This window comes from Impatiens glandulifera, chromosome 6 (assembly GCF_907164915.1).
Source record: "Impatiens glandulifera chromosome 6, dImpGla2.1, whole genome shotgun sequence".
NCBI lineage: Eukaryota > Viridiplantae > Streptophyta > Magnoliopsida > Ericales > Balsaminaceae > Impatiens > Impatiens glandulifera.
In genome coordinates this window covers 50423685-50445813 of record NC_061867.1, presented here as the reverse complement: position 1 = coordinate 50445813, position 22129 = coordinate 50423685, and the positions used below count along the sequence as shown (strand labels likewise).

Here is a 22129-nt window from a genome sequence, read left to right as displayed (position 1 = left end):
AGAAGATATCTCGACTATCGAATAAGTATTCATTTTAATTTAAAACGTTTCAAATTATAATTGAACATTGACGATCGGGAATCATAGTTGTAGTTGAAAAAAATTTAGGGTAAGTTTAAACAAAAATTATAGATAAAACGATAATAGATAAAAGTAAGTTTTGTCTATTATTTTAAAATTATATTAAGAAAATAGTGTAATAAATTAAAAAATTAGTAGGTAATGTCACATTTATTTATTTATTATTTGAAAAAAATTCATATATATTAAAAATGAAAAAAAAAATATTTAAGCAAATAACGACAAAAAATTGACATGAAAATAACAAATAAAAATTTTAAAAAATAAGAAAAAAAATATTTAAAAAGTTATTAAGCTCGTAAATATTCGAGAAGAACGATTAATTTACCGGTAACGTCACATTTGTATTGACTGTAATATATATATATTTTTTCGTGGTGAGCGTAAGCCCACCTAAGTCCCTTATGTAAATCCGTCTATGTAACTTTCGTTTTTTTATACACACAATTAAATACCCTAGTGTGAACCCAAGCACTTGTGATTTTATAAGTTTTGTTGTATTATTTTTCTTAAGATAATTAAGATTACTTGGTAACATTTTTTCTTCTTTTACAATCTATTTTATCTATACATATATGTTAATAATCATTAAAAGATTTTTCTACTCTTTTAATGGTGTCTTGAAAAAAATAATGACTAATCACAAGGACAAGTGCAACATCTAGATATGGTTTATTGTTGTTGTTTTAAAGTAGTTTTGTGTATAAAGTGTTTATTTATTTATGTTAAATATAATATAAATACAACAAAAAATTATTTTGAGCAGATTAATGTTCAAATATTCATAAAATTAATATTTTAATTTAATTTAATATTTTCTTAATTAATTATTGTTCAATATTTATAAATAATTAACTAATAAAGAAAATATATATATATATATATTTTAGAAATTAGTATTTTGTGACAACTATAAAAAAAATGTGATGAATTCGATTAAACTCTTTTAAATTGAAGAGTCGATGAAAAAAAACATTTTTAATAATTTTTTTAAATCAAGTTATGAAAGAAATTTGATCTAGGTTTTTGTAATAAACATGATTGATTTTTTTTTTTTTTCAAAAAACTAAAAAAATATTGGTAACAAATAAGTTACAAAAGTAACAAAGATCATTCAACCAAAATATCTTTCACTCAAATGTTTCTAAAAAAACCATTCATTTAGTTTTAATGTCTACTTCCTTTAATTATCCTTTTTACATAAAAAATAAATAAATTGATTGAATAGCTAACACCCTACCCTAGTTAGTCATCACTCAATTAAAATTAAGTATTAGCCATAAAATGTATTATGTTTGCATTGTAATCAAATATATTAAATTCACACTAAAAATATATTTATTTAAATTGTTGTATTGTTGGGTTAGTTTTTACAAGAAAAAAAAAATTGGATTGACACAATATTTATTTTTTTCGACACAATGATTCTAAAATTTATTGATTTATGTGAAAAGGATTAAAATATATCTTACAAAAAAAAAATTAATTTGAGATTTGAATAGAAAGAGATGTTAATAAAGTTATTAATTTAATTGAATGTTATGAATTAAGTTTGAGATTTGAATAAAATCTATGGTTGTAACTAAAATTATAATATCTTATGTTTTCCTATAAATTGACTTTATTTATTATGTAAGGATTTTATTATTTGAATATTGTACTTAGATTTCTTTATCATTTTTGAAATGAGTGTAAGTTGAGATAAAATTTTCAATATTTATAATATTGACAATTTGACTCCCTTCTCAACAAAATAAATACAAATCAACTATTTATTTTTAGAAAAATTAAATTATGACAATTTTTGCACATCCCTCCTATTAGACATAAACTTCTGATTTAAAATTATTTTTATTTTGATAATTTTTAAAAATAAATATATTTCGTTAATGATTTAAAGAAAATAGAATCTCCCAATAAAATATTATGATGATAAATATAAAAGATAAAATGTCTATTGAATCAAAGGTGAAAAATATATTAATAAAACATATATTTTCATACAAAATATAAAATAAAACCGAGCTCTAACATTTTAGTGAGATCTTATTAAAAAAAATTCTTATTCAAAACATTTTTCTTTAAAGACTATCTTCTTAAATATTTTTTTATATAATATATATATATATATATATATATATAATTACGATTAGACACTATTATATAATTAATATTTTCCTTGCAATCTTAATTAGCAACTTAATTAATTAATAATAAAGCTACCATTCTACACTCATTTTCTTGGGTTAGCTTAGGATAGGATACAATTTTTTATATATTTATTTATTTTTTAAGTATGTCAATGTTACGGATCGAGAAGGGAACATTCCCGTCCTATTCTAATTTGATAAATTTTTAACTACCATTCTCGCCATGTTTTGAGAAATCCCGCAAATCATTATATACAATATTTTCAAAACAAATTCATTAATAAATTATAGAAATAAATTTTTTTAATATTATATTTATTGGAAATTAATATCATTTAGGATTAACAATTTCCGACTAGACGTGAAAATACATTTAAACTGACCCAAAAAAATCAGACTTTGATTATGTATTTTTATGTTCAAGCCGAAACGAGGTTCATTTGTATTATATATCTTTTAATTTAAAATATAAATGTGATATTAATTAAATTAGTTTGTGTTCGAGTTAAAATAGGTCAATTCGAGTTAAATTTAGATAATTTCAGATAAACAATTAAGTTAATATTAGATATTTTGACACAAATTATTAAATAAGTCGTTAAATTAATATTGTTCTAACCTTTCCTCAATCGTACCCGACATGAATTATCATACCTAATTTTAGGTTTATATAAATTATTTTTTATTTATATCTATTAATAATAATAAAACATATATACTTGTAATAATATTCTCACAAGATGTCAGGAAAATAATAATATATTTATTCTATATCCCGTGATCTAAGTATATGTATGTATTAATAAGGCTATCACTATTCATTATACTTATTATTTCAAAATTCAAAATCAAAAATAATAAATATCAATGGGTCAAACTTTCTTTAGAAAAATCAATGGGGGTCAAACTGTAACTTCACAATAAAATTAATAAGGCATTTGTTTTAATTAATAATTGAATATAACCCATCAAATAAAAAAATCTAATGTTAAATTGTAAGAATGTTTTTTTTTTTTTTTTGTAAATATTCATCAATCATTCAATAATATTGTAAATTCAAATGTTAAATTTAATTTATACTTTTTTTAATGTTCGAAATAAATAAATAAATTTAATAAAAATAAAAATAAATGTGTGCTTACATAAAACATGAACTCTTTCATCTCATTTAATATATGTATAATAGATTTTAATTAATAAAGTCTTCACATAAGATCACTTTCATTGTATTTATTTTTTTGTTTGAGAAAAACTTTCCTTATATTTGTACCATGAATAAAATAAAAATACATTTTTTTTTCTTTTATAAATGTTCCAAAGTTTTAAACAACTAGCATTTAGCCCGTGCATTTTCACGAGTATAATATAAAAACCGTGAAAAAAAATTACGGATAACATTTTTTATTTTATTTTTAACCGTTTTAAGTTTATGGGTGAGTCAACCCACAATCCGACACAAGTATTCATTTACTCAACATCATTATATATTAGTTAGTTAAAATGTTGAACTTATATTAATATTAAAACGTCCCGCGTTTATCAAATTTAGTGTTGAATTTAAAATATAAAGTCTTTGTAGCTTAGTTGGTTAAAGAGTTGTACTTGTTTTGTTAGGTTGCAAGTTTGAAACATACCTCTAGCATTTTTAATTTTATTTTTAACCGTTTTAAATTTAAAAACGGGTCAACCCACAATCCGACCCAAGTATCCAAATTAACCACAACTCTCGACCCGGCAATCCAGACACTTTAAAAATTAAGCATCATTATATATATATATAGATTAGTTAGTTAAAAAGTTGAACTTATATTAATATTAAAACGTCCCGCGTTTATCAAATTTGGTGTTGAATTTAAAATATAAAGTCTTTGTAGCCAAGTTGGTTAAAGAGTTGTACTTCTTTTGTTAGGTTGCAAGTTCGAAACATACCTCTAGCATTTTTAATTTTATTTTTAACCGTTTTAAATTTAAAAACGGGTCAACCCACAATCCGACCCAAGTATCCAAATTAACCACAGCTCTCGACCCGGCAATCCGGACACTTTAAAAATTAAGCATCATTATATATATAGATTAGTTAGTTAAAAAGTTGATCTTATATTAATATTAAAACGTCCCGCGTTTATCAAATTTGGTGTTGAATTTAAAATATAAAATCTTTGTAGCCTAGTTGGTTAAAGAGTTGTACTTGTTTTGTTAGGTTGCAAGTTCGAAACATACCTCTAGCATTTTTAATTTTATTTTTAACCGTTTTAAATTTAAAAACGGGTCAACCCACAATCCGACCCAAGTATCCAAATTAACCACAGCTCTCGACCCGGCAATCCGGACACTTTAAAAATTAAGCATCATTATATATATATAGATAAGACTTATTTGGTTTGGATTATTTACACAATTCAATTAAAAAATATAATTACACTCCCTTTTTATCAATTATTTAACGTGATTCTTTAAATAATATATTAAAATATTTTTTTATTAAAATGTTATTTTTTATTTTAATCATTATATACTAATATCATTTAAATATTTTTATTAAAAAGTAAAAATCACCTGAACTTTAAAATAAACCGATTTTATGAACAACCCCAAAATATGAACAAAACCTAACTATGATTCTTCACAGCAAAAATAAAACATTATGTATCAAAAATAAAACAATTGTCTCATAACTCTTAATAAAATCTTTTAATTAATTAAATTATTTAATAATTGTAAATAAGTTAACACCTTTAGATCTGCATCTTAGTTCTTGTAATCAGATTCTTAATTACAGATTACTGCAGATCTGATCCATATAATATTTATCAAAAAAATTTAGTATAATGGTACATGTTTTATTTTAATTAAATTATGAGAAATTGTAAGAATTTTAACATGTTATGTGTTTAATTTTTATTTAAAATGACTTAAATTAAAGAGAATGAGTAAATTGTATTATATTATATTATTATTCTTATAATAAAAATAAACATGCATGGTATCTAAATAACATTATTTTAAAATGTCATGTTTTATTATTAACAAATATTTATAATTTAAGGACGAGTAGGCTAGTCAGCTAAGAATAAACTTAAATAATAATTAAAAAAAGCACTATTCAATAAAATAAATATATATTTGTGAGAAAAGTAGAAATATAATCAAAATTAACCAAATTTCAAATTATATACCCTTTGTTCGGTATGAGTTTTTAAAAAAACTCATACAAAATCAAATATCACTTCATTCCTTTTTATCTTTCACAACACTTAAATCTTTAACCAAAATACTAAAATACTCTCTATTTTAAATTATTATTTTATATTTTATTTATATATATCAATAATTTTTAAGTCTTTTTACCAAAAATAATCATCAACTCCTTAAAATCATTATCAATCATTATTTTTTTTCTCCCTCTAGATTTTTAAAATAACCCCAAACCGAACGAGCTCTAAGTATGAGACGGGTATAATGATGATAGGATTGTTGAAAAGATATTTTTAGTAAAAATTAACCATAAAATATTTAGTTATGAACTTAATGATTTATTTATTAAAAGATTATGTTGTAAAAAAGTAATGATATTGAGGGAGAATTTTGTGTCATTAATTGTGATAAGAATCATGTATTAACACTGATTGGATTTGAAAAATGAATTTTTTTTTTCTTTTTAAATTTTAAGTTCATTTACGTGTTGACACATCTTTTCTGACATTATTCATAATATTAAATTTCTGTTTTTTTATCATTACTCTATAAATAAACCAGAAGAAACCAATTGTTGCTCTTTTTAGTTGAAAAGTTTATTTACAATTTGAATTATTCGCGAATCAAACTAATATATATATATATAGTTAGATACAACCTTTTGCTACTTATCTATCCATGTTGAGTAAAATAACTTATTTTTGATGAAAGTAATATTTGGGGAAAAATCAATATGATGAGATTAATACCACAAACAAACAAGACTTAAAACTATTTTTTCACCATTCTAATGATTGTTAAAAAGGCTGTCAAATTAGTGAGATAATGAGTAACCTTAAAAATGATTAAAGGAGACAACCACCAGACATAACAGTGACAAAACAAGACCTTTGTCATATGAGATCTACTAATCTTGTTTTACTTTAATTAACTTAATATTAATAAATAAATGCTTAATGAACTGGAAATTTGTCTATATATAAAATCATAACTAAGAATAAAATATATTTCTAAATGTAGGTTAAATAGAACTAATAGATCTTGAGATTGTATTTTATTAAAGGTTATTTTTTATTAAGCTTATTAGTTAAATGATTTAAATATGCTTTGATATAATCAACTTGAATGTGGAGATTCGTAGCTCATATTTGGACCATTAAAAATAAATAATTAAAATTAGCTGAGTTTGTTTGATATGTTAAATTATTTCAACTCATTATGTTAATTTGTATTACTCTAACCATCTTAAATTAATTGTCATCCTTAGATAGTCTCATTGTTAGATCATATATTTACAATTTTATTTTATTCATTTAATAAAATCATTCTTGTTTATTTATATAATCATCTCAATAAAATTTAATTGGGTACTTTACTATACATTAGAACTTTTATTCAATGAACGAGACTATGTCATTCATACGAAAATAATGATGGATATTATATTTTGGGGTAATAAATATTAATTTTTTTTGGTTATATTTAGTTTGAAATATCTTCTTATATACTAATTTGTTTCGTAAAATTATTTGTACATTTATTGATATTTAATTTTGTACAAAGTTAACATTTTTTTACGCATACACAAATCGAGATGCTTATGTGGCATTACACATTTTTTTATTCATATTCTTTTTTCTCTACCATCGCTCTGTCTCTAGCAACACCGTTAAAACTTATAATATCATGTCTCTATTTTATTTATTCTACATTAAAACTATATACGATATTATTGTTATAATATATGAGTATTTTTCGTAGATATTTTTATTCATATATTTAAATATGCATATTAATAAAAATATCTACTAAATATATCATAATATATTCTAACAATAATGATTTTTCCTCTACAACTGTCTTACTATAATCTAGTCAACGTAGACGAAATAACTTTTTCACCAACCTAGAAGATTTCCAATTATTTCAAATAAGTATTTTTATGTTTCTTTTGATCAACTGTCTAATTAGAAATTAAGTTTTATTGTATTATTTTTCAGTTATGATTTTTTTAGGAATCTTTAATTGAGTACAATGATTTTGGTTCTTCTAAACATTCTTGTTTTATTATTTTCTTTTTTTTTTTCATTAAGAGAATTGATACAACTTTGTAGGAACAATTAAATGTTGATGTAACAAAAGATAAAATGTTTAAAACAAGACTAATGGTTAAAGATGATATTGAAGGCAATCACGATAGAACAATATGTCAAGCTTTTGTCTTAAGCTCAAGAACTAAGAAGTCTCCAAGTTGATGAAATTGATAATAGTCCAGCCATGTTTAAAAGGTTTTATGTTTGTTTGGATGGTTATAAAAGAGTCTGGAAAGCAGTTTGCAGACATATTATTGGAGTTGATGTTTAATTTTTGAAGTCAAAGTGCAAAGGAGGTCAAATAGTAGTAGTGGGAAGGATGAAAACAATTAAATGTTTCCATTAGCATGAGCAATTGGGGAGGATGAGAATCAATATTCATATTCTTAGTTTTTTAGCTTCTATTCCATGATATAAGATTCTTACATAGTGAAGGTTTGACTAATTCAGATCAACATAGCTATAATGGTTGCGTGAAACATGTTATGCCTAAAGTTGAACTTTCATCTTCGTCTATCGAAGTGGAGTAAGACAGTAGTTAGGGAAAGATCGTGCAAAAAAACCTTCATTTTCGTTGGCTCGAGAAGAAGAATCGACTATAAATTTTTTTCTTTAAAAAGCACGGAAGAGAAGTTTTGGTGTGTTTTATTATGAAAAAATGACATGAAGAGAGAAAGAAGAATAAAATGAAAGATTTATGCTTAAATTTTAAAAAATAATAATATTATTATTTTGTTTGTATTTAAAAAATAAGTGTAATGCCACTTAAACACCATGATTGTCAATGTGAAAAAAAAAATGTTGATGGTGTAAATAAGAAATGAGCAAAATCAAATAACAAGTTAGTATATAGAGATATTTCAAACTAAATGTAATGAATGCAATAAAAAATAACTTTTACCGCTTATATTTTCCTTAATCTTGTACACACATCTCCATTAATATGTTATTTCAATGTGTTGTGATATATAATTAAATCCAAATTCAAAGATATGTTGATGAGATCTTTGTGGTGAGAACTCAATAAGAGACTCTTAATACTCCTCAAAATGTTCAATTTGTAAGGTTTCTAAGAGGTGTGATAGTTAGGTATATGAGAAACAAATTTACATATTTAATTTAGTCAATAAAAGAATGAATGGTATTATTGGGAATGATAACACAAATAGATACCTTAAAACTGGTATTATTAGAAATGATAACATAAATAGATCCCTTACCAATAAGCTATACTAAATAAAATATTTGAAAGTAAGATATTTCACACTAAAATTTATTTGATTCTTCAGTAATGTTGTAATTCTAGAATGGACATATAATATAATATATTAACTTCAAGTTTTAGTTAACAAAATATAGAACTATAATTTCTTTGTTGTAATAATACCTTGGCATAACACAATGCCAACATTTGTAGACTAAGAAACTCAAAATCAATAGAAAGTGCAATAGTTCATTAAAACATCAAAAATTTAAATAAAATTCAATATCCCAATATTACTGTCGCATAATTCCCGATGAAACAAAAAGAAACACAGCTAAAACATTAAAATAAACGACGAGAGTTTGCATTATGAAGACTCGAAATCCCCCAAATGACCTTGAAATTACTTGTACTGCAAACAAAACAAAAAATTACGAATCACATATGAGCATCTGGGAATCGATCTTGAGAAAAAGTCTATAGTTGAAATTTACGTAATATTTGACTAATAAAAAGTAATGGAGAAATCATACCTTGATGAATCCAATTTCCTTGGCGTTGCTGCGGAAACACTGCCTGCAGCACATAAGCCCATACTTCCTGATCAAACCGTGTGGGTTTCCACAGACACGGCTGCAAAGAAACAAATGAATTAAGGAAAGGGTTATAATTCAATTGAATGAAATCCCAATACCCAAGCATATTGATGTGAAATACCAAAAGTAAAACAGCCCATAAAGAAATCTATAATTTCATTCAATATTTGGATTCAAAGATCACATTTGAAGAAGAGTGCTTGATTGTCTCTCAAAGAACTTGTTATCAAAAACCCATAAAATAGAAGCTAATGGATTAATACAATCTCAATCCATATTCAATTACTTACTAATCTACAGATTGTTAATCATGCAACTTTTCATAACATAAATACATCAAATCAAGCATTCAACAAGCTTACCATGTCTGAAATCAATATAATTTATAACACAATCAAAAGATTTGAATTCAAAGACAATAGTTGAAGAAGAGTGTTTGATTGTTTCTCAAAGAACATGCTAACATAACCCCTTAAAATAGAAGATAATGGATTAATCCAAACTAATATTTTTTCAACCCAACAAAATACAATCGCAATCCATATCAATAAGTATAAACAGATTGAATAACTTACTAATCTAGAGATGTTAACTATGCATCTTTTCAGAATATAAAGATTTGGATTCGAAGATCACAATTGAAGAAGAGTGCTTGATTGTTTCTCATAGAACATGGTAATAATCATCCTTAAAATACAAGGCAATGAATTAATCCAATCTATTATATTCAAACCAACTAAATTCAATCTCAATTAATATCTACTATGATCTAATCAAAAGATAGTTAATTTTCCAACTTTTCATATCATAAACTCATCAACCATTCAAAAACCTTACTTTATCTGAAATCGATTGAGTTTAAAACGCAATCAACAGAACTACGACTATAAATCATTCCTTAATGATATATACTAATCTAGCTCCTGATCGTTACATAGATCATTATGTAATTTATAATTCATAATCAAGCAAATATGAGATAATCAGCCAAAAAAACAATCAGAACTACCGCAAATCAGGAAATCGAACATATTCATCATACAAGCAACATGGAAATCCAAAAGAAGATATTAGAAAAGACAATAAAAGTTACCAGGTACGAGATCCAGGTCCGTAATTCTTCGGATGAGAGTTCCAAACGTTAGAGTGACCCATCTTTAAGCTCTGATACGAATTCTTCTCTCCCGCGGCAGTGGCGTTCAGAAACCCTAATTCGTTGAAGAATGAGAGATTGAAGGCGGAAGCTGTTTATATAGTATTGATTACGTTGGCCCACCAAAACCCTAAGGGCCGAAATCTTTAATCTAATATTGGGCTTTATCAAATGGGCCTTTCTTTCTTGTATTATAATTATTTAGGGCTTGTTTGATTGGGACTTTTATTTTCCGATGGAATTATTTGTCTGAATGAGCAGAATATTTTGAATGATTTATTGATGTTTATTTATTAAAAAATGTACAATTACTCAAAATAAAATAGTGTGCAAAGCAATTAACTCCATACAAAATTTGTTTCAAAAATATTATTCCAATAGTTTTGTTACATTAAGGATGGCAATTGAACCGAATTATTCCGTTTGAGATGGTTTTTGCCCGGTTTGATCGGTAGTTAACTGGAGATGGTATTTATGTCCCCCTTTCCGAATTGCCCCGATTTCATTCATATTATATCCCGAACACTAAAAACATAATTAAATATATAAAATTATCAATATATTTATATTCATTATATTTTATAAAAGATTTTAATTTATTTCTTTATAATAAGATAAATTTTTAATATATTATATTTTAAAAGCTCGTTTTTATTTTTTAAAATATAGTATAAGCGGTATCCGCGGAAATTTTTAAAATTCAATGAGTCAGAGATAGTAGTAAAAAAATCTCCGAAATAAAATAGGGCGATGATAATAAATGCATTTCCCGACCCTCTATTATCCTCCCTAGTTACAATATATTAGTTCTAAATATTTTTATATATATTTTTCCTTTTTTTAATTAATATAAAGTTCATATTCTTCTCGAAAAGAAAAATATAAAGTTAAAAGACAAAACTAACATTCTAACATAATTTTAGCTTCATTTGAAAACATTGTTGTATCAAATAACCCTAAAATTTTAGTATATATTTATATAAATTAGTTAAGAAACATTGTTGTATCAAATAACCTTAAAATTTTAGTATATATTTATATAAATTAGTTAAGAAGTTTATGACTCACTCTAATACATCATAAAATGTGGAACCTTCAAATTAATTGTGCAATTATCTCAAATAAGATTGTAGATGTCCTCAAATAAGAGATTTTATTTAGGCCTCATTGATTTTTTTTTTGTTTAGTTTTATGTATTTGAGTTAAGACATAAACCCTAATTTTCAAACAAAATTTTACATAGATTCATTCATATATAAACTAGAAAATATAATCAAATGAATTTTCAAATACATATAATATGTTTTGGGAATGATTATATAAGTTTATTAAGAAGTGAGTTTAGAATAGAGCTTAATCCACTTAAATTTGTTATTTTATTTTCATGTAGCAAGGTCACGTTACTCTCTAATTTTCTATTTTTTTCGACTTAATTCACTATTAATCAAAATTCATTTAGTTTTTCTTTTATTTTATTGAAGTCCACGTCAATTTTTTTCAAACCAACGTAACTCTAGGTTCTCGTCTATCTATTATCATCTCTGGCCATTTTTTCCCTCTGATTTTTTACGCATCAAGATCTGCTCAACTATTGTTGTCAATGCTATAGGTAGAGTACATTAGAGTCGATCAGTCGCCTCAGTCACCCGAGTAAACTAACCCTCCCAATCAGACCAATTCCTCATTTTATTAGTTTGTCTCAATTTTTAAGCTTAATATCAGCAAATATCTCAAGAATTTTTTTTTGTCAATTGTGGTTATATAAGCATTTGTTTTTGTTAAATAAAGTTTTGCTCTAAATATTCTACCTTATTATTATTGTTAATTTATATGTATATTTTTTATGATTGAAATGGTACTAATGCAAATTATTTGTGATTGTTTTTTATAAGCATTAATAAATTTTATTATTGTTTGCGCTATAAAATATATAATAATATAATATAAAGATCTCATCTTTATTCGCTCAAAACTAATGTGGACTTAAACCCATCTAAAAAATTATTAACTACCAAATATTTATATATCTCAATCTTTTAAAATACAACAAAACAACATAAAATTAGTTTACTTGTTGGAGACAAGAATACGAGTCTTTGCGTAATTCACACTTTCAGATCGAGAAACAAAAAATAAATTATTCGCTCGAACCGACTAACGCCCAACTTACCCGTTTAATTCTCGAACCGACTAACGCCCAACTTACCCGTTTAATTCTCGAATCGACTAACGCCCAACCTAACTGTTTGATTCGGTTTCTTTAGAATTAAACTTATATGAATTTGTTTTTTCTCAATTCCTTTTAGATTAGAACCACAATTACCTGAATGAGAATCATAAGCAGCCATAAAAGGAAGAAACCAAACGCGCCTTTGTAAAAAATACAGGCGCCAAACGACCGCGCACACGGAAAAACATCGGACGAATGTTGAAAAATTTGGGAAAATTTACATTCATAGATTTTTAGGTCACATTTACTGTCCTATATCTTCATCGTCAGAAGAAGAAACCCAGAAATCGATTCAAGAAAAAAAGACGAAATCGAAGCTTAAATCCATTAGCACAGTGAAAGGAAGTCATAATCAAGCTTCGTTTTCAGATTCATACTCTCAAATCAGGTACTTACTTACTTTTCTTTCTCTTAATTCACAGTTTCGTTTCATTGATCAGAATCATCAGATTCGATTCTCTTCCGCTAATGAATGAATCTTGTATCTTTCCAGTTCGTTTGAATCATTTTGCATTTATCGAATCCATTTGATTTGGGTTTTAGGGTTTGTTTCTTCATTTTGAACTGGGTGTGAATTGATTTCATCTTCGATTTACAATTAAAGTTCATCTCTTTATAGTTACATTCATCGATCTGTTGTTTATTGACTTCTCTAAACAGATTAGGGTTTCTTTTACAGAATGGTGAATAACCAGCACTATTCTCGAATCGATATTCTAGAGTTGAAAGATCACATTGTAAGGAAAATTGGTCATCTAAGAACAGAAAAGTATTTCGATCAGCTTAAGAGATTCTTCAGTTTCAAGATTACCAAGACAGTATTCAATAGGTCATGTTTACGAATAATAGGAAGAGAAAACATTTCCCTTCACAATCAACTTATTCAATCCATTCACAAGAATGCTTGTCTTTCGAAAGTCCCTCCAATCCAACGAAAGAGTAGAACACCCATTGATAAAGATCGCAAATTTCCAAACCTCCAAGCCCCGACTGAGATCCATTCTCTAGGGAGTAGACCGCCAATTGAAGTTGCTTCAGTTGAAGATGGAGAAGAAGTTGAACAGGTTGCAATAAGTCCCGGGATTCAAAGTAGAAGTCCTCCTGTTACAGCTCCTATTGGTATTTCAATGAAAGTTGTCCCTAGAAGAACAACTTTCGCGGGTTCTAAACTACCATTGGGAAATTGTGAAAACAGCTGTGAACTGCCTGATAGTAGATCTTTGAGGAGTCGATTAGAACGAGAATTGTGTGCTAAAGGGATTACTGTTTCGATGGATTGTGTCAATTTATTGAATACTGGGTTGGATGCTTATCTTAAGAGATTGATTGAACCATGTGTTGGATTGGCGAAATCGAGATGCAAAATGGAGAACCGCAGTAAGTTGATGAATCATAGAAGGATTAGTTATGGACCTAATGGTTGTGTTCTTGGGAGGTATGTCCAGATGGTTTTGCCCCAGCCTTTTTCGGCTTCAATGATGGATTTACGTGTCTCGCTTCAATCGAATCGTCGTAACCTTGGTGAAGATTGGCCTATGCAATTTGAAAGAGCTTCTTCCTTGCAGGATTTAGAGAGGATTTGATTAAATGAAAAAGAAGAATTTGAGATGCTTAACAAAGTTTTTATTTTTATGTTAGAAAATTTTGGATTGAATAAACAATATATTTTATCCAATTGTTGCATTAACATGTAAATAATTAATAGATCTGGCTATTCTCTTATTTCTCAATGTTATTTTAAATGTTGGTTTGATATGAAAGCTGCTGTTTTAATGTATAACAGATTTGCAAAGTGGATTATTTGAAAATAATCTTAAATAACACAAGCTAATACTGTTTCCATTAATATGATAGATTAATTAATCATTCAGACACAACAATGAAAAAGAAAGATACAACCTGAATATTTCAAATAATCCTACAAATTTATCCCTTTTTTCGACTGTTCAAAATATCGACTCGCTGGCTGGTCCGAGTAGGGTTTGTTCTCACGATTCAGTTACAACCAAACTCGGTTTCTCTAAACTAGCCATGTATGTCAAATAGATAGACCATAAGTAAGAAAACGAGTTGCTCACCAGCGGCTGCAATTGACCAAAAAATCGAAAATATTAATTACTTACGAAAAATATCATTCCTTTAGAGTTAGGGATTAAGTTTTATTTACCTGTAAGTGAACTGGGATGAATTTGAATGTTAGAAAATCACACAATGGCCAGTACATAACGCCATTCAACAATGTTGGAATCATATCTCTCTTCAATCTCGCGACAATTTCACCGTAACTTTCCCCTGATGAAAAGAAAACATTATATTAAGGATTTTGAGGTTTAAAAAGATGATGGATTATAAGAATATAGATAGATAGATGGACCTTGCAATGCTGCATTTGTTGAAAAGAAAACAGCAGTCATAATTGGACCATATACGGCTTGACCTAGAAACATTTTCTTCAATGATGCCATCGTATTTCGTTTAGGGAGGATCCTCGACATAAAGTTGTACCAATAATGAAGTGTTGATCCCGAAATAAACAGTCCATACATCCCCATTCGTAATGTTCTCGAGAAATCATAACTTGTCTCGCAAATTGTCTGAACATGAGAACAAAGTTAACACATTAGTCTCACATTTATAAGGAATCAAGTAATTTATGTGATTTTCCAATTCAGAACATTACATTTCCAGTTAGAACTCGTGAAGTGACTCACGCGACACTTTAGCCTATGCAAGATTCAAGAGTTGAATCTTATACTAATATGTGTATGAGAATGTAGGATATAAATCACTCAAGCAAAGTAACTGAACCACCATAGCTCAAACTCAAAAGATACTTACACAATTTCTCGAGTTGGATCTTGATACAAAGTTGAACAGGAAACGTTAACAAATTTATGAATACATGTCTAATTAAGTTATGCTTCAAACATTATCTCATTTAAATTAACATCTGGACAAGATACTAGAATTCTAGAAGTGACTTACGTGACACTCACGGTTCCTTCAGAATTCAAGAGTTGAATGTGACGACACTTTATTTCACTGCTAGGTTGACTCTTATACTAATGTAACACATTAAACCGTGTATCCATGATTTGTGTGTGAGAATATAGCTCCGACCATCATAGCCCATCTTAGGAAGCTAAATTAATAAACACTTTTTGAAGTTGAATCTAGGTATGCGTTTGAACGAGAAAACGTAACAAATTTATGAATATATGTCTGATTAAGTTATATTTCATAACATTGTCTCATCTTAAATCAACATCCATACTAGATACTAAACAAAAACAAAAGATTTTATAAGAATTTATCGACATTTTCTCATCCAAACACATACCTAAACCCAACTCGAGCTCTAGAAAGTGTTTCTAAATGGACCCATGTTCCTATGTGAACTTAATCCCGCAAAAAAAATCATGAACTAGGTTGAGTTACAATCATTCTAGATTGTTGTTGCACTAGTCCCATACCCAAAAATAATCACCAACAAACAAACAAACAAACAAACATAAAAACTAGTTCAAACTCAATAAATGATTAAGATCAGACAAACTTCCATCTTGATTCATCTGTCTATAAGTTCTGAATCAATAAAATGGACTATCACCCTTGAAAGCTCATTTGATTTGTTGTCTAAAACCCTTCAATTCTTCATTTGATTTCTCTAAAACAAACAAATAACAATGTGCAGACAGTATAGATTTCAACAATGTGTGTTTACAGTAGAAATTTCTTCCATTTAACCTGAGATGATAAGTCGGCGGCGGCATAAATTAGGCAAGAAGTGACACTTTTAGTGAGAACAGGACGAGCATTTATCATCCCCAAGTACCAACCCACGATTCCAATCTTTGAACATGATAAAGAACAAATTCGATTGGAAGGAGGAGACCATTCAAGATCTTTGGTTTTCCTGAAAATGGAGAAATTCGAGGATTTGAAAAAAGCCCTTGTTTGTTGACGGGTAATCGGAGCTCCGTTCAACTTCAACGTTGATTGTCTGTAAAGGAAATTGTGGTAGATTGAATAATAACCACTCCTCTTTAAGCCATTCCTTAGGAAATTTGCATTCATCTCTCTAACTTCTTTTTGTGTGGTTTTAACTTTCTTCCTCAAATTATGTGTTTTGTAATTAGGTCAAATCTTTTATCAGCCGACACAAAAATACAATTCGAATCAAATGTAATATTATTTTAATGCATTTTGGGTTCAAATTGAAATAAGTTCGACCGATTTAACCTAAGAACAAAATTGGGTCTTTATGTTTACCCTTTCTTTTGTGCGAATGAATTTCTTTTATGTTTAGGGTGATTTTGAAAATTTTGATATTAGTTGCATCATTTTAAATAAGGTTGGATTTGAATTGAATAAAGACAATTGGGTGTTTGAGTCAATTACAAGTCAAATTCAAATAATATTTTTTTACACAAATTACTAAAACTAGCACTTAGTCCGTACATTTGCACGAACAATGATAAAAAAATCTTGGAAAAAAATTACGGTAAAAATGTGATAGCATTTTTTATTTTATTTTTAAACGTTTTAAGTTTATGAGCGAGTTAACTCACGATCCGACTCAAATATCCATTTACTCTCACATATATATCCAAATTAACCATAATTCTCGACACGGCAATCCGGACACTTTAAAAATTAAGCATCATATTATATATATATATATATATATATATATATATATATATATATATATATATATATATATATATATTAGTTAGTTAAAAAGTTGAACTTATATGGTTAAAATGTTATGCGTTCATGAAATTGATGTTGAATTTAAAATATAAAATCTTATTACCTTAGTTAGTTAAATAGTTGTATTTGTTTTGTTATGTTGTAGGTTCAAAACATACTTATATCATTTTTAATTTTATTTTTAACCATTTTAAGTTTATGAGCGGGTCAACTCACAATCTAACTCAATTATTTATTTTTATATATATATATATATATATATATATATATATATATATATATATATATATATATATATATATATATATATATATATATATATATATATATATATATATATATATATATATATATATATATATCAACCATCCAAACCAAATCTCAATTGACAATTGGTTAGTTTTGTAGTATTAATCTGTTCATTTTGTAAGGTTTAAATTTCTTGTTTATTTTGTCTCGGTTAAGAAATTGGTGAATTTTTTTAACACTCAGGGTGTGTTTGATGAGGGGAATTGGAATTGACATTGAATTTCTAATTCCAATTCCATGAGAATTGGCATTGAATTGTAATTCTTATGTTTGAGAAAATTATAGAATTGTAATTCAATTCCAATTCCTATGTTTGGGAAAATGATAGAATTGTAATTCAATTCCAATTCATATGTTTGTAAAATAGAGTGCAATGGTAGTGATGGTAATGTTGGTGGTGGTGGTCTTTATGATAAATTGTTCGATGACGTGGAAGCCCAAAAAGAAGAAGAATAACATCGAGAGATATCCAATGAAGTAGATAAATACCTTGCCGATGAGATTGAAAAAAGATCCAACCAAACTTTTAATCTCTTGGAGTTTTGAAAAGCAAGTGAAACTAGGTACCCAATTCTTTCAATTATTGCCAAGTATATTTTTGCAATTCCATCATCAACGTTGGTTAGTGAGTCTGTTTTTAGCTTGGGTAAAAGGATAGTGGATCCTTTTAGGAGCAGTTTGAGTCCTAAAATGGTGGAGGCATTGGTGTGCACAAATGATTGGCTAAAAGGAGAAGAATTCAACTTATGGAAAGATCTTACCGATGATGAACTTGAATTGTTCAAAGAAATTGAAGAAATTGAAAAGAGTGAGTTTTTATTTATTAATTAAGTCTAAATTAACTAATATTTATTATCATTATCTAATTTGAATTATTTTATCAATTTATAAAATCAAATTACAGATGCAACTGAAGACCGTTCTGAATCTCACTCTCTCGTCTCCACTTTAGTCTAACTTGAAGATTATAATATTTTTGTAATTAATTTTAATTATTAATATTTGCTAATTTTTAAAAATGTTAAATTTTATAAACAATATTTATTTTATCATAAATATCTTTAATTTTTTTGTTTTGTGTAACGTTTATGTATTAATCATATTAAATTATTTTTTGTTCAAGTTAATATGTTTTTTAGATATCAAAGGTATATACCGATATCGTACCGAAATTAAGGTATACCGAAAGCAAGTCCATGCTACAATTTTTGTTGCCATAATGGAGGAAACTGTAAGTCCATGTTTGGAACTCTTACAAGAGATAAATCCACCAGATAACAAGAATACATAGCCCAAAGTGGATCTTAAACTATCTTGGCATCCCGTAAAATCAGAGTTAGAATACCCAATGATCTCAAGATTATCCGACCTCCGATATGTGAGCATATAACTTCTAGTTCTCTTTAGATATCTCATAACCCTTTTAGCTGTCTTCCAATGATCTAAACATGGGTTTCTTAAATATCTTCCTAATACGCCAACTATGTACGCAATGTCTGGACGCGTACAAACTTGAGCATACATTAGACTTCCAACTATCGAAGCATATGGAATCTTTTGCATTTCTTGAATTTCCAAATTTCCATTAGAACATTGTTGAAGACTAAATTTGTCTCCCTTAGCGACCGGGGTGCTTCCTAATTTACAATCTTGCATATCATATCTCTTAAGTACTTATCGATATAGCTCATCTATGACAATTCAAGAATTCCTCGAGAACGATCTCGATGTATTTGGATTCCTAATAAAAATGAGGTCTCACTAAGATTTTTTATTTAGAAATTTCTCGATAGAAAAGTCTTAGTTTGGTGCAATAAGCCTATATCATTTGAGACAAACAAAATGTCATAAACATATAAAATTAGATACATATGTTTACTCCCACTGATTTTTTGATACACAATCATCAATTAAATTTCCTCCAAAACCAAATTAGAATTACCTAATGAATTTTATGGTATCACTGACGAGACGCTTGCTTAAGCCCATAGATGGATTTCTTTAATTTGCAAATCATGTTATATAAATTTCCTAACACAAAGTTTTTTAGTTGCACCCTATAATTTTTTCATCAATTTCTTCATTGAGAAATGCTATCTTTACCTCCATATGATGTAGCTTCATATCAAAATATGCAACAAGTGTCATGATTGTTCTAAGAGATTCTTTAATTGAAATCGGAGAAAATGTTTCTTTATAGTTAATCCCGTATTTTTTAGTAAAACATTTCGCCACAAGACGTGCTTTATACTTTTTCACATTACCTTTAGAATTTCGTTTAGTTTTAAAAATCCATTTACAACCAACATGCTTCACCCCTTCTAGTAATGGGATAAGTTCCCTAACTATATTGTCTTGCATATATTTATACTCTTCATTCATTGCATCAATCCACTCCACTTTTATGATATAGAACTATCTATAACTTTACGAAAGTTGATTAGATTATCTTCCATAATGTCAAGATTATCTTAATGTTCATGATGAAATACATATTAATCCGACATAATATTTATCCTTAATCTTGTGGATCGCCGCAATGACACTTGTTCTCAATAATATTTTCTTCTTGAGGTCGTTGAGTTTGTATCTCTGGGAGATCAATATCGTCTTGATTTTCTGGAATTATTCCAATGTTTTCAATGACCAGATGTGAATCTTGATCATTGTCTATACAAATCGAAAAAGGAGTCAACTCCTCGTTAACCAAATTAAAAGTTGACTCTTCCTCAAAGATAAAATCCTTTATTTGATTTTTCACCGAAATTCAACATCCTCAAAGAATACAGTTGTATCAGTCTCGAAAATTGACTTTAAGTTGGGATCATAAAATTTATAGCCCCTTATATTCTATGACCATATATATTCATTTAAATATATAAATATTCTATTAAGTTCTAACAATTATTTCTCTTTTGTTCAACAATTTCTTTTAAGTTGATATTTCATTTGGAGACCCTCCTATAGGTATACTCACTTAATTTGTACGAGTTTCTCATTATTTTAACATTATATGTAGATTGTCAGTTATCACATAACATAATTTTTTCCGGTGTTGTTTATCAACTCACAGATAATGACAAATTTTATGATGATTGATTTGTTCGACTTACTATATTTCTTCACTCAACGTTATGGAACTCAAATGAGTTCATATTTCAAGTCATCCTCAATAAATTTATAAATTGTTGAATTTTTTCATTGAATTTTTTTTTTTTAATTCTATCATAATATTTAATATCTAGATTCTCATTTGGTTGTTTTGATTTTTTAAATGTTATTTTATATTATTTATAAATTGATATTTAACATGTAATTTTTTATTTGAATGAATGAGAACTAACTCTCTATAAAAAAATAAAAAAAATAATAAAAAAAAATCTGTAGATATTTAAGAAGCTAATAAAATGTGAATGTAAAATAAATTAATTGAATATTGTATTTGTTTGAATTATTAATAAAAAAATTATAATGAACTTTCAAAAAGTTATAATAGTCACATAAAAATTGAAACAACTATTACAACAAAGGAAAAGTGGGCTAAAATTCAATGGTATATGGGAGGCAACTTTGGTTAGGATAGTGTTGTGAATTCATGACTAGTTTATTTATAAAAAACAATTTATCCCAATTCTTATACTTCATAAATGATGGAATAATTAAAACTCAGGTGATTAAATTATATTTGAAATAATTTTGTTTTTATTATCTAAAAAATCAAATGTATTAGAATATTGATTACAATATTATACCTTACATTACATTAAAACAAGTTGAGTTAACTTCTTAATAATAAAACAAATGTGTTTTATGTAATTTATAACTTTAGTCAAACTAGTGGAGTCTTTGTGATTAAATTATTCATTGGATCCTCCTTTCTCATTATCAAAGACCTACTCTATAAAGAGAAAACACCATGGAAAGAAGACACTACTTCATCAAATTATTATTCAAATCTCCCCTATATATTTATGTCTTTTCTCTTTGGATCCATTCAAAATTTGTGTGTTCGGTTTCTCCATAAATTCTTGTTCATATTCAAATATGTAGTGTATTTTTTGAAAAATAAACTATCTTTGTTAGTTGTGGAACTCGTGATTTCATTTGATTATTAATGTTTGACTATATTTAACAACTAAATAGTATTAGTTTTAACTAGTTTAATAATTTGCTTAGTCAATTTAAGCATATGATAATGGAATACTATCCAAATGCACACATTTGACAAGTCATGGCCTACTCATGAAGTTATCTACAAAAGTTGTGCATATATGCTCTACTTATTTTATATATTACAAGTTGATTTCTGTTATGAATATTATACATATGTCAATATTATAAACCAAACAACTTAGATTATTAAAATATAACCGAACATGTATTAACTTATTAAGGTTGATCT

General features: G+C 26.9%; 3 protein-coding genes across 4 annotated transcripts; 1 reads left to right on the top strand and 2 right to left on the bottom strand.

Moving 5' to 3' along the window:
- Positions 1-8952: 8952 nt before the first annotated feature.
- Positions 8953-10557, bottom strand: LOC124942518 (40S ribosomal protein S29). Its single transcript, XM_047483038.1, has 3 exons — positions 10413-10557; positions 9257-9356; positions 8953-9135 (listed from the first exon to the last, which is right to left on the bottom strand). The coding sequence occupies exons 1-3, from the start codon at positions 10472-10474 to the stop codon at positions 9127-9129; spliced, it is 171 nt and encodes a 56-aa protein (XP_047338994.1). The 5' UTR covers positions 10475-10557; the 3' UTR covers positions 8953-9126.
- Positions 10558-12941: 2384 nt separating this feature from the next.
- Positions 12942-14455, top strand: LOC124941700. 2 transcript variants are annotated; one of them, XM_047482047.1, is made up of 2 exons: positions 12942-13090; positions 13382-14455. In XM_047482047.1, the coding sequence occupies exon 2, from the start codon at positions 13383-13385 to the stop codon at positions 14283-14285; it is 903 nt and encodes a 300-aa protein (XP_047338003.1). In that variant the 5' UTR covers positions 12942-13090; position 13382; the 3' UTR covers positions 14286-14455. The 2 variants fall into 2 exon arrangements, with proteins under 2 accessions (XP_047338003.1, XP_047338004.1); XM_047482048.1 differs by having other exon boundaries at positions 12948-13090; positions 13363-14455.
- A 47-nt stretch (positions 14456-14502) lies between these two features.
- LOC124941701 (PXMP2/4 family protein 4-like) lies at positions 14503-16808 on the bottom strand. Its single transcript, XM_047482049.1, has 4 exons — positions 16450-16808; positions 15077-15296; positions 14870-14994; positions 14503-14786 (listed from the first exon to the last, which is right to left on the bottom strand). Exons 1-4 carry the CDS (start codon positions 16777-16779, stop codon positions 14691-14693), a joined length of 771 nt encoding a protein of 256 aa, XP_047338005.1. The 5' UTR covers positions 16780-16808; the 3' UTR covers positions 14503-14690.
- Between the last annotated feature and the right edge of the window lie 5321 nt (positions 16809-22129).